This window comes from Eulemur rufifrons, chromosome 9 (genome assembly GCF_041146395.1).
Source record: "Eulemur rufifrons isolate Redbay chromosome 9, OSU_ERuf_1, whole genome shotgun sequence".
NCBI lineage: Eukaryota > Metazoa > Chordata > Mammalia > Primates > Lemuridae > Eulemur > Eulemur rufifrons.
Window position 1 is genome coordinate 11,267,917 of NC_090991.1, and position 18,335 is coordinate 11,286,251.

The window sequence follows — 18,335 nt, forward strand, 5'->3', positions numbered from 1 at the left end:
ATAACTGTACTACAGTTATGTAAGGAAATGTCTTCGTTTTAGGAAACACACACTAAAATATTTAGTAGTAAAGAGATATAATGTCTCCAAATTACTCTCAAATGCTTCAAGAAAAAACAAGAGAAAGAATGATAAAGAACATTAGAAAAAATGTTAACAAACAGTGAATCTGGGTAAATGGCATGCAGGAGTCCTTTGTACTATTCTTGTATTTTTTATGTAAGCTTTAAATTATATAAAAATAAAAACTTATCAAAAATACTAATGTCTGGGCCTCACCCACAGCACAGTTTATTTAACTGTCTGAGAGGAGGGGTGGGCGTGGGCATCCATTTCCCTAAAGAAATTCTTGGCCGGGCGCGGTGGCTCACGCCTGTAATCCTAGCACTCTGGGAGGCCGAGGCGGGTGGATTGCTCAAGGTCAGGAGTTCGAGACCAGCCTGAGCGAGACCCCGTCTCTACTAAAAATAGAAAGACATTATATGGACAACTAAAAATCTATATAGAAAAAATTAGCCGGGCATAGTGGCGCATGCCTGTAGTCCCAGCTACTCGGGAGGCTGAGGCAGTAGGATCGCTTAAGCCCAGGAGTCTGAGGTTGCTGTGAGCTAAGCTGACGCCACGGCACTCACTCTAGCCTGGGCAAAAAAGTGAGACTCTGTCTCAACAAAAAAAAAAAAAAAAAAAGAAATTCTTGCACGTGTGCAATAGGATACAGGGAGTAGACTTTTGACAGCAGTATTGTTTGTAATGGAAAGAAATGTGGAAGCAATGCAAACGTTTATAAACAGCAGAAAGGAAAAAATGTCATACAAACTAAATACAGTGCGGCAGCGAGAATGAATGAACTACAGCTATGGGCACATCGATATGGATCTATCTCAAAAACATAATGTTGAATGGTAGCTGCTTTTAGAAGTAGTCCCCACCTGCAGGTAGAGACCAGGTGGGGTTGCCACTTCGCTATCCTGAAGGAAGTAGTGCAGCCCCAGGGCAAGCAGGAAAGCCTGACTGGAGAAGCCCAGGTGAGACGCCTGCTGCAGGAGAGCCGTTGTCTGGTACTTTCTCACTGTCCGATGAAAGGTAGGATCTTGCTTACGATGTGGGGGGGTCTGAAACATAGGAAAGTGTTTGGGTGCTGAGCAGCTGAAAGGAGTGACAAATGTCATCCCAGAATCCCAGAGGAAGATGTGAGATTCCTGACGCAACAGTGAGCAAAGAAACCAGCTAACTCACTGATAAGCCTAAGAAAGTTTTAATTGATGTTTTAAAATGTAAATAGGCCGGGTGCGGTGGCTCATGCCTGTAATCCTAGCACTCTGGGAGGCTGAGGTGGGAGGATTGCTTGAGCTCAGGAGTTTGAGACCAGCCTGAGCAAGAGTGGAACCCTCGTCTCTACTAAAAATAGAAAAAAAAATTAGACAGCCGGGCGCGGTGGCTCACGCCTGTAATCCTAGCACTCTGGGAGGCCGAGGTGGGCGGATCGTTTGAGCTCAGGAGTTCGAGACCAGCCTGAGCAAGAGCGAGAACCCACCTCTACTAAAAAAAATAGAAAGAAATTATATGGACAGCTAAAAATATATATAGAAAAAAATTAGCCGGGCATGGTGGCGCATGCCTGTAGTCCCAGCTACTCGGGAGGCTGAGACAGGAGGATCGCTTGAGCTCAGGAGTTTGAGGTTGCTGTGAGCTAGGCTGACGCCACGGCACTCACTCTAGCCTGGGCAACAGAGTGAGACTCTGTCTCAAAAAAAAAAAAAAAAAATTAGACAGTCAACTAAAAATAGAAACAAAAAATTAGCCAGGCGTGGTGGCTCACACCTGTAGTCCCAGCTACTCAGGAGACTGAAGCAGAAGGATTGCTTGAGCCCAGGAGTTTGAGGTTGCTGTGAGCGAGGCTGATGCCACGGCACTCTAGCCCGGGCAACAGAGAGAGACTCTGTCTCAAAAAAAAAAAAAAAAAAAAAGTAAATGAATGAATACCATATTAAAATGTAAGGATAGTCCCTTGGAGGGCAGTGACTGGTTGGGTACAAAGGGAGAGTTTCTGGTTACTGCTAATGTTCTATTTCTTGATCTGGGTGCTGGTTACATGGGTGTGTTCAGTTTATGATGTGTATTTTTCTATGTATATATCATTCAATAAAAAGTTTTTAAAAGTTTAAGAGTCATAATTAGGAGAATATAAACAGGGCTGGGTGTGGCAGCTCAACCTGTAATCCCAGCACTCTGGGAGGCTGAGGAGGGAGGATTGTCTTGAGGCCAGGAGTTTGAAGGTGCAGTGAGCTATGATCATGCCACTGCACTCCAACCTGGGTGACAGAGCAAGACCCCCTCTCTTAAAAAAAATTTTTTTTAAAGAAGGGAATATAGGGCCGGGCACGGTGGCTCACGCCTGTAATCCTAGCACTCTGGGAGGCCGAGGCGGGTGGATCGCTCAAGGTCAGGAGTTTGAGACCAGCCTGAGCAAGAGGGAGACCCCGTCTCTACTAAAAATAGAAAAAAAATTATATGGACAACTAAAAAAATATATATAGGAAAATTAGCCGGGCATAGTGGCGCATGCCTGTAGTCCCAGCTACTCGGGAGGCTGAGGCAGGAGGATTGCTTGAGCCCAGGAGTTTGAGGTTGCTGTGAGCTAGGCTGACGCCACGGCACTCACTCTAGCCTGGGCAACAAAGTGAGACTCTGTCTCAAAAAAAAAAAAAAAAAAAAAAAGAAGGGAATATAAATAGAATATACATCTTCCAAACCTTTAGGAAAAATATACTTCATCAACAAAATAAAAGGAAAAACAGAGGAAAAAAAGAATAAAAATGACAGGAATTAACTCAGACATATCTGAGAAAGACATAGTGTATGAGGCTGAACTCACCTATTAAAGAGACATATGCTCAGATTGTGTTACAAGATAATCCAGTTATATGCTGTTTATAAGACAGACACCAAAAACAAATTGGTAAAAAGCTAGAAAATGAGAATAAAAAAGTTATAGCATAAAAATACCAACACAAATAAAGTAAATATAGCAATATTAATGACAAACAAAATATAATTCAACACAGAAAGCACTAAAAGGGACCAAGACGGATATTTCATCCTTGTAAAAGGTATAATACACCAAGAAACTATAGTAGTTGTAGGGGGCTGAATAATCTCCCCAACCTCCAAAATATGTCCACATCCCAATCGCTAAAACCTGTGACTGTCATATTATTTGGGGAAAGGGTCTTTGAGATGTAATTAAGTTAAGGATCTTGAGATGGGGAGATCATCCTGGGTTATCCAAGTGGGCCCTAAGTCCAATGGCAAGTGTTACAAGAGACAGAAGAGAAGCCACAGACACATGGAAGAGAAAGCTGTGTGGAGAAGCAGAGATTGGAATGATAATGCCACACTCCGAGGAAAGCCTAGAAGAGCTGGCAGCTGCCAGAAGCCGGAAGAGGCAAGGAAGAATTCTCTCCAAGAGCCTTCAGAGGAAACATGGCCATGGGAACTCCTTGATTTCGATTTCTGGCCTCCAGAACTGTGCAAGAATAAATCTGCTTTTTCAAGCCACTCAGTTTGTGATAAGATGTTACAGCACCCAGAAAATCAATACTAACGAATAGTTGTATGCATTTGTGCATCTAACAACATAGCTTTGAAACAAAGTAAACTTGTGGAGAAATAAAGAATAAACTGAACAATTCACAATCAGGGGGCTTGATTTGAACATACCTTGCTCAGATCAAATACACAAAAAATAAAAAACATACAGGAGTTGAAAATATATATTAATATAATCTCAACAAGGAATACATTTTCTTTTTATTTGAGACAGTCTCACTCTGTTGCCCAGGCTAGAGTGCCGTGGCATCAGCCTAGCTCACAGCAACCTCAAACTCCTGGGCCCAAGCAATCCTTCTGCCTCAGCCTCCCAGGTAGCTGGGATTCCAGGCATGTGCCACCATGCCCGGCTAATTTTTTCTACATATATTTTTAGCTGTCCATATTATTTCTTTCTATTTTTAGTTGAGACGGGGTCTTGCTCTTGCTCAGACTGGTCTCAAACTCCTGATCTCAAGCGATTCTCCGGCCTAGGCCTCCCAGAGTGCTAGGATTACAGGCGTGAGCCACTGCGCCCGACCAACTATATGATATTGGTGGAGGGATAAACACTTAGACCAATGGAACAGAAGGAAGAACCCAGATACAGACTCACACAATTATGACCAACTGATTTTTGACAAAGGTGAGAAAGCAATTAAATGGAGGGAAGATAGTCTTTACAACAAGTGGTGCTAGAGCAATTAAAAATTCATAGAGGTTGGGCGCAGTGGCTCACGCCTGTAATCCTAGCACTCTGGGAGGCCGAGGCGGGAGGATCGCTTGAGGTCAGGAGTTTGAGACCAGCCTGAGCAAGAGCGAGACCTCGTCTCTACTAAAAATAGAAAGAAATTATCTGGCCAACTAAAATATATATAGAAAAAATTAGCCGGGCCTGGTGGCGCATGCCTGTAGTCCCAGCTACCTGGGAGGCTGAGGCAGGAGGATCGCTTAAGCCCAGGAGTTTGAGGTTGCTGTGAGCTAGGCTGATGCCACGGCACTCTAGCCTGGGCAACAGAGTGAGACTCTGTCTCAAAATAAAATAAAATAAAATAAAAAATAAAAAATTCATAGACCAGAAAAAAAGAACCTTGATTTTAAATGTAAAATATAAAATGATAAAGCTTTTATAAAACAGCACTGGGGAAAATGTTGGAGGTCTAGGGCTAGAGAGCATTCTCAGCATTGACACTGAAAGCATAATCCATAAGAGAAAAAAAAAATTGGTAAGTTGAATTTTGTTAAAATTTAAAACTTTTGCTTTTCAAAAAATCCACTAAGAAGATGAAAAGATAACCTACAAACTGGGAGAATATATTTGCAAACCACATATCCAATAAAGAACTAATATTTAGGATATGTAAACAAGTCTCCAAAATCAACAGTAAAAATAAACACTCAAATTAGAACATGGACAAAAAACATGAAGAGACATTTCAGTGAAAATGGTATTGAGAGGTCAAATAAGCACATGGGAAAAACCCTTTCAGCATTATCACCCATTTAGGGAACTGCAAATTAAAACTATACTGAAACATCACTACACATCTATCAGAATGACTAAAATATTGACACCACCACATGCTGACAAGGATGGGGAGAACCTGGATCACTCATACATTGCTGTTGGGAAGTAAAATGTTACACCCACTCTGGAAATGTTTGTCAGTTTCTTAAAGTAAACATGCGACTACTGTATGACCCAGAAATTATAATCCTGGACATTTATCCCATAGAAATGAGGACCTATGTTCACACAAAAATACATTGCCTAATGTTTATAGCAGCTTTCTTTGTAACAGCCAACAACTGGACTCAGCCCAGATGTCCTTTGATTGGTGAATGGTTAAACAAATGGTGGTAAATCCATACTATAGAATTACTACCCAGCAATAAAAAGAAATGAACTACTGATGTATGCAACAACCTGGATGGATCTCCAGAGAATTATGCAGAGTGAAAAAAGCCAATTCCTAAAGTTTACATGCTGTATGATTCCATTTATATAACATTCTTGAAATGACAAAATTATAGACATGAAGAACAGATAAGTGGTCGCCGGGGGAAAGGAAGGGTAGGGATGGGAAGGAAGTGTGTGTGGTTATAAATGGGCAATATGAGGGATCCTTGTGATGATAAGAAGTGTTCTGTATCTTCACAGAACAGTGTCAATATTCTGGTTGTGATATTGTACTATGGTTTTTCAAGATGTTAGCATTGAGGGAAACTGGGTAAAGAGAATGTGGAATCTCTCTGTACAATTTCTTGCAAATGCATGTGAATTTATAGTGATCTCAAAATAAAGTTTAATTGCAATAAACGCCTGAAATTTTAAAAATATCTTTGCCAGCAACTCCACTTAAAAAATAAAAATTGATCTGGAACATCTTCCAAGAGAAAAAGAAAAAAATAAAAATATAAAAAATAAATAAAAATTGAAAATACAGTTTTTATCTCTTAAAGCACATTATGTTGTAAGAAACAACAGTTCCAACACAAACCTTTTTTTTTTTTTTTTAATAAGTGTATTTAAGGGCCGGGCGCGGTGGCTCACGCCTGTAATCCTAGCACTCTGGGAGGCCGAGGTGGGCGGATCGTTTGAGCTCAGGAGTTCGAGACCAGCCTGAGCAAGAGCGAGACCCCATCTCTACTAAAAATAGAAAGAAATTATATGGACAGCTAAAAATATATATAGAAAAAATTAGCCGGGCATGGTGGTGCATGCCTGTAGTCCCAGCTACTCGGGAGGCTGAGGCAGTAGGATCGCTTGAGCCCAGGAGTTTGAGGTTGCTGTGAGCTAGGCTGACGCCACGGCACTCACTCTAGCCCGGGCAACAGAGTGAGACTCTGTCTCAAAAAAAAAAAAAAAAAAAGTGTATTTAGGGTCCATTGAACTTCAGAATTGGTTTGATACAGCCACCAAGGACCTGGTTTCTTTCCATTTTCTTCATTATACCTTTATAGCTTCATCGTAAGCCCAGATCTCCTTGTGATCACATGTTGGATGCCAACAGTTTGCCTGGGGTTACATATTTCCTTGTCTACATTCAGAGAAAGTTTGTATACATCAACCATAAAAACAAGTCTTGGGTTTCATTATGAAAAGACCAACTGCCTCTTTCTGTCCCTGGGCCAATTACTATGACCATTGGACTACCCATGGAGTCTATTGAATGCCGTAGGTCAACTCAGGCAGCTGAGACAGAGTCAGTGTCACCAAAAATTCTAAGGATGAGGTAACAGTAGTTTCTCAGAAAAAAAGGAGGAAATAGGCTGGGCGCGGTGGCTCACACTTGTAATCCTAGCACTCTGGGAGCCTGAGCTGGGAGGATCGCTTTAGGTCAGGAGTTCGAGACTAGCCTGAGCAAGAACAAGACCCTGTCTCTACTAAAAAATAGAAAGAAATTAGCTGGGCAACTAAAAATGGAAAAAATTAGCTGGGTATGGTAGCACACACCTGTAGTCCCAGCTACTCCAGAGGCTGAGGCAGGAGGATTGCTTGAGCCCAGGAGTTTGAGGTTGCTGTGAGCTAGGCTGATGCCACAGCACTCTAACCTGGGTGACAGAGCGAGACTCTGTCTCATAAAAAAAATAAATAAATAAAAAAGGAAGAAATGTTGACTGGATCTTGGATAGATCTTCAAGTAATGTCTTCTATGCAAATTCTTTAGAAATGCCCACACTGGAGAACTGGATTAGGTTCTTTGGACACAAGCAACAGAAATCAACTCTGATTTAATCCATCAGAGACTTCTTGGAAAGAGATGAAGGAGCTCACTGGATTTAAGAGAACCATGACAATACAGGACTGCTGAGGAATCAGGGCGCTCTGGGGGTCTCAGTAGCAGGAACTGCTCTACAGCTTTTCCTGAGCACTTTGCTGAAGTAAAGTCCAGTTCTACATCCTCCTCTTGTCACCTCATTCAGCATTCGAAATCCTAGGAAAAAGATTATAATTGCCTGTGATTAAGTCACACCCTGGCCTGAATGAACTCAGGTAATGACAGGAAGAATCTAGTGAAAGGAACTGTCAAAGACATGTCAGCTCTCACAGTGAGAGGACAGGGTGCCTACTTTTATAATGTCCCTCAGGTTTGCACTACTTTGGGGAGGCATGATCCCCCTAAAAGGAAATTAGAGTCCTCTTATGCTGGAGGAATTGAATGCTGGATGAAAACATTACAAATATTCACCTTGGGTCCTACATTATAAAACATGTGGGATGTCACAAAGCACTACTCAAACAAAAAGTATAATTCAAGTGGATTTCCCTAAAAAGCAAGAACAGTTGAAAACAAGGGAACTAGGATTACAACTCAAGAATGTAGGGAGAAAAAATATAAAAATGGCTCAAAGTAGGAGGAATTATTAAAGATAAAAGTAGTTGTTCATCAAATAGAAAAAACAATTAAAGAGCAATTGACTAATAAAAGCAGAAACTGGGCCGGGCTTGGTGGCTCATGCCTGTAATCCTAGCACTCTGGGAGGCCGAGGTGGGAGGATTGCTCAAGGTCAGGAGTTTGAGACCAGCCTGAGCAAGAGCGAGATCCCGTCTCTACTAAAAAATAGAAAGAAATTAACTGGACAACTAAAAATATATAGAAAAAATTAGCCGGACATGGTGGCACAAACCTGTAGTCCCAGCTACTCGGGAGGCTAAGGCAGGAGGATCCCTTGAGCCCAGGAGTTTGAGGTTGCTGTGAGCTAGGCTGACGCCATCGCACTCTAGCCTGGGCAACAGAGTGAGACTCCGTCTCAAAAAAAAAAAAAAAAAAAAAAAAAAAAGCAGAAACTGGTTCTTTGAGTAGTCCAATAAAATAGACCAATTTTTGGCAAGTTTGAGGAAGACAGAAAGAAAGGCAGCAAAAGAAAGGGAGGGGGAGAGAGAGAATGCAAATAAACAACATTGGGGGTCATAACTATGGATATAGAGATTTTAACAAGTGATAAAAGCATAAATGTTTAAACTTGTAGTGATAAATTTGAATATCCACTTGAAACAGATGATTTTATTAGAAAATATAAATTACCATGGATACAAAAGTACAGTTATATAGAAGGAATAAGTTCTAGTATTCAATAGTATAGTAGTGAAATTATAGTCAATAAATTATTGTATATTTCAAAATAGAAGAATTATAATGTTTCCAACACAAAGAAATGAGAAATGTTTGAGGTGATGGATATCCCAATTACACTGATTTGATCATCACACATTGTACTATGTATCAAACATCACATGTACTCCAAAAATATGTACGCTATTATGTATCAACAAAAAATATCAGCCAGGCATGGTGCATCCTCCTGTAACCCCAGCACTTTGGGAAGTCAAGGTAGGAGGATTGCTTAAGGTCAGGAGTTTGAGGCTGTAGTGAGCTATAACAGTGCCACTGCACTAGCCTGGGTGACAGAGCAAGACACTGTCTCAAAAAATAAATAAACAAATAAACTTTAAAAAGAAAAAGAGGCCAGGTATGTAGTTCATTCCTATAATCCTAGCACTTTGGGAGGCTAAGGCAGGAGGATTGCTTGAAGCCAGGAGTTTGAGACCAGCCTGAAAAATGTAGTGAGACCCCATCTCTACAAAAAATTTAAAAAATTAGCTGGGCTTGGTAGTAGATGGCTATAGTCCCAGCCACTCAGGAGACTGAGGCAAAAAGATTGCTTGAGCCCAGGAGTGAGGCTGCAATGAGCTATGATTATGCAACTGCATTCTAGCCCAGGCAACAGAGCAAGATCCTGTCTCAAAAAACAAACAAACAAAAAAAAAATCCAAAACAAACAAAAAATGAAATAGAGTTCTTATCACTGGATCTGATCAGAGGCACATCTGGATCAGAAGATGTCAAGTTTGAAGGAGCTTCCTCAAGGCACGCACCAGATGCATTCACACAGAAAACCAACCATGCTCACTGAGAAGCAATTGGAAGCTTTGAACATCCTGTTCAGTGAGAACCCATACCCAAACCCCAGCCTTCAGAAAGAGATGGCCTCAAAAACTGACATACATCCAACAGTATTGCAGGTTTGGTTCAAGAACCATAGAGCAAAATTCAAGAAAGCAAAATAAGCTGGGCGGAGTGGCTGACGCCTGTAATCCTAGCACTCCGGGAGGCCGAGGTGGGTGGATCATTTGAGCTCAGGAGTTTGAGACCAGCCTGAGCAAGAGCGAGACCCCTGTCTCTACTAAAGAAATAGAGAGAAATTATCTGGACAACTAAAAATATATAGAGAAAAAATTAGCCAGGCATGGTGCCGCATGCCTGTAGTCCCAGCTACTCGGGAGGCTGAGGCAGAAAGATTGCTTGAGCCCAGGAGTTTGAGGTTGCTGTGAGCTAGGCTGACACCATGGCACTCTAGCCCAGGCAACAAAGTGAGACTCTGTCTCAAAAAAAAAAAAAAAAAGAAAAGAAAAGAAAAAGAAAGCAAGCAAGCAAGCAAGCAAAATGCAATATATTCAGCAAAAACAAGCAGCTCAACAGCCACAGATACCCGAGGGTGGGGTCAAGACCAGTCCCGGCCAGAGAAATACGGACACACAACCCAGATCCCCTTAACGCCACTATCCGGTAGTCCTCATTTATGCAGGTCACCAGGCACCCTCATACCAACTCAGCTTATATCCCAATATTTAGGTCCCTACAGATGTCTTCCTTGGCCACAGAATAGTCCACTTTGACTGCTGCCAAGACCCCAACATTTACTGCCTCTATCCCATTTTGCAATCCCAGGTTGGTTCTCCATGCTTCAGTCCTAATGTTTTTGGCTGTTCAATTCTACAAAATAGGGCAAGACACCAGATGTAAAAGGTCACATGTAATGATTCCCATTCAAGAGAACACTAGAGGTAGATAGACACAACAACATGGATGGATTTCAGAAACATTATGTGGTACAAAAAGACACAAAAGGCTACATACTGTATAATTCCATTTATATGAATTCCGAGAGCGGAGAAAAGAATAATGGCTGCCCATGTGGAAAGAATTAAATAGAGGCACAAAACAAAGTTATTGGGGTGATGGAAATGTTTCATGTCTTAATTAGGGGTGGGAGTTACCTGAGGGAATAAATTCATCAAAACACTGAGAACTGTACATCTAAAATCTGTGCATTTTATTTCATATAAATTAAACTTCAATAAAGAATATATGAGAAAAAAATGAAAAAGAAATTATAAATTACCAAAATTGACTCAAGACATATTAATAGAAATCTCAACAGATCAGTAATTAGGGATTAGAAAGGTATTCAAAAAGCTATCTCCCAGGCCGGGCGAGGTGGCTCACACCTGTAATCCTAGCACTCTGGGAGGCCGAGGCGGGTGGATCACTTGAGGTCAGGAGTTCGAGACCAGCCTGAGCAAGAGCGAGACCCTGTCTCTACTAAAAATAGAAAGAAATTATCTGTCCAACTAAACATATATATAGAAAAAATTAGGCCGGGCGCGGTGGCTCACGCCTGTAATCCTAGCACTCTGGGAGGCCGAGGCGGGTAGATCGCTCAAGGTCAGGAGTTCGAGACCAGCCTGAGCAAGAGCGAGACCCCGTCTCTACTAAAAATAGAAAAAAATTATATGGACAACTAAAAATATATATATAGAAAAATTAGCCGGGCATAGTGGCGCATGCCTGTAGTCCCAGCTACTCGGGAGGCTGAGGCAGGAGGATCGCTTGAGCCCAGGAGTTTGAGGTTGCTGTGAGCTAGGCTGACGCCACGGCACTCACTCTAGCCTGGGCAACAAAGTGAGACTCTGTCTCAAAAAAAAAAAAAAAGAAAAGAAAAAATTAGCCGGGCATGGTGGCACATGCCTGTAGTCCCAGCTACTCAGGAGGCTGAGGCAGTAGGATCAGGATCGGCTTAAGCCCAGGAGTTTGAGGTTGCTGTGAGTTAGGCTGATGCCACGGCACTCACTCTAGCCCGGGCAACAGAACGAGACTCTATCTCAAAAAAAAAAAAAAAAGCTATCTCCCAAATAGCATCAGATCTAGATGGGTTTATAGGTGAATTCCACCAACTGCATAGAACAGAAAATCCCTATGATCTATAACTATTCCAGAGAATATCAAGTTTTCCAACTTATTTTTACAAGGCTAGCATAACCCCAATCACAAAACAAAACAAAATAAACAAGCCAACAGAAAAACAAAGATCCCCAAAAGAAATCTATAGACCACTCCTATTTTCTAACTTAGATGCAGAAGCTCTAAATAAAATGTGAGCAAATCAACCCAGAATCATATTAAAAGAATAATTCATAATGACCAAGTAGGTTTAACTCCAAGCATTCAATGATGCAAAATTTGAAAATGTATTAACATAATTCAGGACATTGACATCTGAAGAAAGTAAAACATAGGATCTCTTCAGTAGATACCAAAGCATATGAGTAGCTTTTCCACGTTTGGAAAATTCTTCAACTTAGGAATGTTTGGAGAAGCAGAGCATACATACTATTACAGAAGCTGAAAATGCCAGATACTTGCTTTTCCTGACTCCCTTGCAGCTAAGTCACAGGCACATGACCAATCAGACTCACCCCGACTTTGAATTAGGAGTTAGTATCACAAAGGAATAGGGATGGTATAGGATTCCTCCTCCGCAGCAGGGGAAACTGTGGTAACACTGACCTGGCTCAGCAGCTGGAGCAATGTAAGCTTCGGTGCCCTGGTCTTGCAGCAGGAGCAGAGTTTTGCTCACCAGACTGGTTCTGCAGCCTGGGTCTGGGCTCTGTTCCTGGCTGCATTAGCTCCATGTCTAGTTCTGTGAAGTCTGTAAGTAGGAATTCATTTTAATGAATTCCTTTGAAGCCTATTTAGCCAGAACATTTTCTGTTGCTGACAATAAAACAACAACTTTGGGGGCCTTACCATCATTGCTTCTCTCTAGGCAATCTTCCACCTCACTTCCTCATACTAACTGCCTTATTTTCTCCACATTTTCCAATACTTTTTGCAGCTAGCAAATTATATAAATAGCAAGTCTAAGGCCAGGCGTGGTGGCTCACGCCTGTAATCCTAGCACTCTAGGAGGTTGAGGTGGGAGACTCAGGAGTTCAAGACCAGCCTGAGCAAGAGCAAGACCCCATCTCTCTCTCTCTCTCTCTCAACACATAAATAGAAACTCTATGAATTAACTGGCTCAAGTGTCCGGTCACCCACCATAAGCATATAGGGGCAGGTTCAAGTGGGTGCATGGTGCTCCTTCTAGGGAACAGTAAAGGGTGCATTTTCATCATTAGAAGGGACAGGGGACCAATAGACAGGGTGGCTGATGTTCTGAAATGGACACTTTACCTGATCTTGGGAAGTCAGAAAAGACTTTCCAGAGGAAGAAATTCTGAGCTGGAACTTGCCAGATAAGTAAGAGTTAGGCAGAAGGTGATAAGGGGTGAGTGGAAAGTTCAGGTACAGGAAGGAGAATGATCAAGAAAGAGGGTAGAATGGTAAAAGGTGGGGCAGGACAGGCAGGCACCAGCCAGATCTCACAGGGCCCTGCGGGCCATGCTGGGGACTTTAGACTTCCTCCTGAGATCTGTAAAGAGCCACTGGGGAGTGGAAGGGTATGAGCAAATTTGCAGCTCTGAAAGACCACACTGGTGGAGAATGGACAGAAAAAGGGAAATCAGAAAGTTGGGCCACCAGTGAGGCGGCTATTGCAGGGATGTGGTGGGGAGAAGATGGTGCCCTGGACCAGGAGTGGTGGCAGTGGGGATGGAGAGTAGACTGAGAGAAAATGGAGATAGAAATCTGCAGAACTTGGTGATGTGGTTGGATGTGGGGATGTGGGGATGAAGGCAGGGAGGAGTTAGGGGTGGCTATCAGGGACCTTGCTTGTATTGACTGAATGGTTAGGTCAATGAGTAGATGATGGTACCATTCACCAGGTTGAACAAACACGGGAGGAGAGGCTATTTGGAGAGAGATGAAGGGCTCAATTTTGAATCTATGTTTTAGTGCCTGTGGGACATCCAAGTAGAGAAGTGGCAGTGGACACATGTGTTTGGGACACAGGAGACAGGTCTGGACTAGAGATACAGATTTGAGAATAATTGGGGTATAGGTGGTAGAAGGTATAGGGGTGTAGGCAAGGGAGTGAATGAGGACAATCTCTGGTGGTTGTGTAGCATAAGAGGAGGGCCAAGGAACAAACTCTGGGGCAAATTAATTGCTCAGCAAGGGCAGAGGAAGAAGAATCCATGAAGGAGATTGAGAAGGACCAACCAGACAGGTAACAGGAAAACCAAGAAAATTACAGGGTCATGTGTCAAGGAGGGAGCAGCCATGGGTATGCAGCCAGCAGGAATCCAGTAGGGTCACCATGGAGAAGTGTCCAGTGCACGCAAAGGAATGGAAGGCACCAGCGACTGTGGCAAGAGCCAAGTCAAGGGAGTAGCAGGGCAGAGAAATCAGCCCAGTGTAGAGTGAGAAGGCAGAGGGAGGTGGGGCGGGAGAGAATGAAAATTAGGTAACTCTAAGAACACAGCTGGAAGGGGAAGAGAGGTGGCATCTGGAGAGGTTCTTAAAAGATGGAGGAGGGTGGTGGTTAGAGGAGTCTGTGGAAGGGAAGCAGGAGAGAGCAGAGCAAAGGGAGTGCCTGGGGGAAGCTGTCTGGGGGAAGCTGTGGAGGGAGGTGATAAGGGCCTGTGGCCCAGGGGGACACTGTTCCCTGGCTCATAGGAGTCCCTATCAGCCTGGCGTTTCCTCCCCATCCCCAACCCCTTTCTGCCCCTAGCCAAACCCTCCCTGGAGCTGGAAGAGAGAGGGACCAGTCACACCCTGTAAGCAGCTCTGTGCCTTTGGAGGTCTTTCCACCTGCCTGTAAGCCAGGGCTGGGGCTGGGGAAGGGATGAGAGCTGAGGACCTGGAGCTGGCAGTCTGGGCTCTGGGGGCAAGGGTGGGAGAGCTGGGAGAACGGAGCCATGGCAGCTGAGTTTCTGGGAGGGAAGCTGTGGGGGGGGGGGGAATGCTGGGGTGTCCACTCAAGGCCCGCTTGCCCACAGGTCCCCATGCCTCTCCTGCTCTTGCTGCTCCTGCTGCCAAACCCCTTACACCCCTGTGAGGTCACCAAAGTGGCCAGCCAACTAGAAGTGAACTGTGATAACAAGCAGCTGACGGCATTGCCTCCAGACCTGCCAAAAGACGCAGCCACCCTCCACCTGAGTGAGAACCCCTTGCACACCTTCTCCACGGCATCCCTGGTGTCTTTCCCTCACCTCACTCACCTGTACCTACGTCAATGCGAGCTGGCCAAGCTGCAGACGGATGAGAAGCTGCCACTGCTAGAGACGCTGGATATATCCCACAATAAGCTGCAAAGCCTACCCAGGCTCGGGCCAGCACTGCCTGCTCTTAGGTCCCTGGACGTCTCCTTCAACCAGCTGACCTCATTGTCTCCAGGCGCCCTGGATGGCCTGAGCCAACTCCATGAGCTCTACCTGCGTGACAATAAGCTAAAGACTCTGCCCCCAGGACTCCTGACACCCACACCCCAGCTGAAGAAGCTCAATCTAGCTAACAACGGATTGAAAGAGCTGCCCTCTACGCTCGTGGTTGAGTTGGAGGACCTGGACACCCTCTACCTCCAAGGGAACTTGCTGTACACAATACCGAAGGGCTTCTTTGGGACCCTCCTCCTGCCTTTTGCTTTTCTCCACGACAACCCGTGGCACTGCAACTGTGAGATCCTCTATTTCCGTGGCTGGCTGCAGAACAATCCCCAGAATGTCTACTTATGGAAGGAGGGTATGGATGTCAAGGTCATGACCCCCGATGTGGCCAGTGTGAAATGTTTCGATTCAAGCAAGGTACCCGTCTACAAGTTCCCAGGGAAGGGTTGCCCCACTCTTGGTGATGACGATGCTGAGGACTATGATGACTATACAGATGAGGACACTGAGGGTGATAAGGTGCGTGCCACAAGGACTGTGGTCACCACAGCCCATATAACCCACTGGGGCCTACCCTACTCACAGTCTACTGCTGCTATAGACAGCCAAATGTCTTCCTTGCATCCAGTGCAAGAATCCACTGAGATCCAGACTGCATTCTCAACCAGATGGATCCCAGATTCTACCACATTCCCAACTACCATGAAATCCATCACATTCTCCCAAACTCCAAAACCCTCTAGTAAACCCACCATAACCCTGACCCTCCCAGAGCCCACCACAACCCCGACCACCGGCCCAGAACCCACCACAACCCCAACCACCCCAGAGCCCACCACAACCCCGACCACCCCAGAGCCCACCACAACCCCGACCACCGGCCCAGAACCCACCACAACCCCAACCACCCCAGAGCCCACCACAACCCCGACCACCCCAGAGCCCACAACCCCGACCACCCCAGAGCCCACCACAACCCTGACCACTCCAGAGCCCACCACAGCCTTGACCACACCAGAGCCCACCACAACCCCAAACCCCATCATATTCTTAACTACCATAGAACCCACCTCACTCTCTACCACCTTAGAACCCATCATAACTATCATCCCTGAACCTGTCCACCCTAGAGTGGCTCAAGGGAATTTAGATAGCTCTAGAAATAGCCCTTTTCTTAACTCTGACTTTTGCTGCCTCCTCTCCCTGGGCTTCTATGTCTTGGGTCTCCTCTGGCTCCTGTTTTCCTCTGTGGTCCTCATCCTGCTGCTCACGTGGGTCCAGCAGGTAAAACCACAGGCCCTGGACAACGGCCAGAGTGCTGCTTTGGCCACAGCCACGCAAACCACACATCTGGAGTTGCAGAGGGGAAGGCAAGTGTTGGTGCCCCGGGCCTGGCTGCTCTTCCTTCGGGGCTCACTGCCCATTTTCCGCTCCAGCCTCTTCCTGTGGATACGGCCTAATGGCCGTGTGGGGCCTCTGGTAGCAGGACGGCGGCCCTCAGCTCTGAGTCAGGGTCGTGGTCAGGATCTGCTGGGCACAGTGGGCATTCGGTACTCTGGCCACAGCCTCTGAGGGTGGGAGGTTTGGGGACCTCAAGAGGCTCTGATGGGCTCTCCTATTGGGATCTGGCTGGGGGTGGGAGTGGGGGATGGATAAGGAGCACAGGGTCACGGGGCCATCTTCATTCCTTTCCTTTATCAGGAGACCTCTTCACACTGCACACACAACCTCAGAGCCAGCAAATCAGGAAGGGCAGAGACGGAGGAGTTGGGTGGCTCATAGGACAAAGCTCCCATCGCTGCACAGGGTGTTCCCAGATCACATGGCTATCACCACTGCGTTTGGGAAGTTTTTAGGAAAAGCAAATAAGCAGAGCAGAGTGTGGCTCCCACATGCATCTGAGCATAGAAGACAATTCAGAGCCATGGATCAGGTTGTGAGCACTAGATTGTCTCTGGGTGTTATAAACATGGGTGGTTTTCTTTTATTTTTCTCTGTTTAGCATTTTCTAGCTTTCCATCATCATTGTGTATTATTTGTATAATAAAAAATAATTTTAAAAAGAAAACTTAGTTTCTTTGGAGAGGGAAAGAGTGGCTGGGGCATCTGCATGAGAATTCCCAAGGCCCCAGGAGCCCCCACCCTGGTCGCAACTACTCACCCAATAAACCTCCCCAGCCTGGGGCTGCTCCTTCTGTCCTCCAGGGTTGGCCACCCACAGGCCAACCCAAGCATCAGGTCCAGTTCAAGAACCTTAAGTCTCCCTGGAGTTTAGGGACACTATTGAGGCCCACCTTCCTGCAGCCTGCAGTGCTAAGGGCAAAGGTACCCACCTCAGAAGTGCAGCTCTCCTCACTGCCCAGGTCAGTGGGACGAAAAGGATGTGGACCCAGCAGTGTGTGCCGTCTTGGAGGGTTTCACTGATTAGTCTTGGGTTTCCTGCCCTCAAGCTAGGACACAGGCAAATGGAACCCACTTCTCTCCCCTGGTTCCACAGGGCCTCCCATTCCCTACCCACACTGGTGACGCTTCCCCTCCTGCCTTGTCTCCAGCCCAAACCAGGGCTAGGGACCCAGGGAATGGGAGAGAAGGCTGGGCTTTTCTGGCTCCATGAAGATCCCTTTCCTCCAGATGGTACTGAAGGACCTGCCTAACCTGAAAATCTGACTGCATCTCTCCCTGCTTTGAACTTCTCCCCAGGTAGAGGACAAACTCCTGAGCTTAGCAGTCACTTCTAAGCTTGGTCAGTTCCATGCACTGACCCCACCTAACAGTTCAGCTTCACCTCTCACAGCAGACACTTCACAATCCTCGCTGCAACTATTACCAACTTCTCACGGATCACCTGCTCTCCATCAAAGTTCTCTAGGCCTTTGCCCTCACTGTAGCCAGGAGTGCAACCCCCGTCCTGTCCCCAACCGCTGGGGAGGTGTCTCCTAGGCTGGGCCAGGTGCTCTGAGTTAGCCTGCAGTGCTCTATTGCTACACTCTGTTTCTACATAATCTTCCCCTTTAGAGCAGGAACTCCTTAAGGACAAGGCCCAGGACATGGTGTGCACACAGGGGCCAAGAAGGGAGGCAGCAGCAAGGGTGCCAGGGTGCTGAGCTCCACCTCTTCTGTTGACAAGGTTCTGCCAAGGGGACAGCTCCCACCTGCTGCCTGCCTGTCCCCTGGCCTGGCACAATGCTCTTGGGCTGCATGCTGCCCAGCACTCCTCTCAGTTTGACCTTCCCATGCCCACGTATGCTCCAGGAGGTTTTTAGGGTCCTTAAGGGCTGGGCCTGGGAACCAAACATCTCCCTCCAAAGAAAGCATAAGGCAGTCACTCCCCAGCCTGGCACCCAGATCCAGTCTC

The 18,335-nt window shown here is 45.5% G+C and overlaps 1 protein-coding gene and 1 pseudogene across 1 annotated transcript; both read left to right on the top strand.

The window, feature by feature from the left end:
- Positions 1-9,433: 9,433 nt before the first annotated feature.
- On the top strand, positions 9,434-10,397 carry LOC138392327 (divergent paired-related homeobox-like; annotated as a pseudogene).
- A 4,202-nt stretch (positions 10,398-14,599) lies between these two features.
- GP1BA (glycoprotein Ib platelet subunit alpha) lies at positions 14,600-16,552 on the top strand. Its single transcript, XM_069483402.1, has one exon. The coding sequence runs from the start codon at positions 14,600-14,602 to the stop codon at positions 16,550-16,552; it is 1,953 nt and encodes a 650-aa protein (XP_069339503.1).
- Positions 16,553-18,335: the final 1,783 nt, after the last annotated feature.

Bases quoted from the DNA above. Each gene is read 5' to 3' on its own strand.
- GP1BA (XM_069483402.1), top strand. From the start codon at position 14,600: ATGCCTCTCCTGCTCTTGCTGCTCCTGCTGCCAAACCCCTTACACCCC.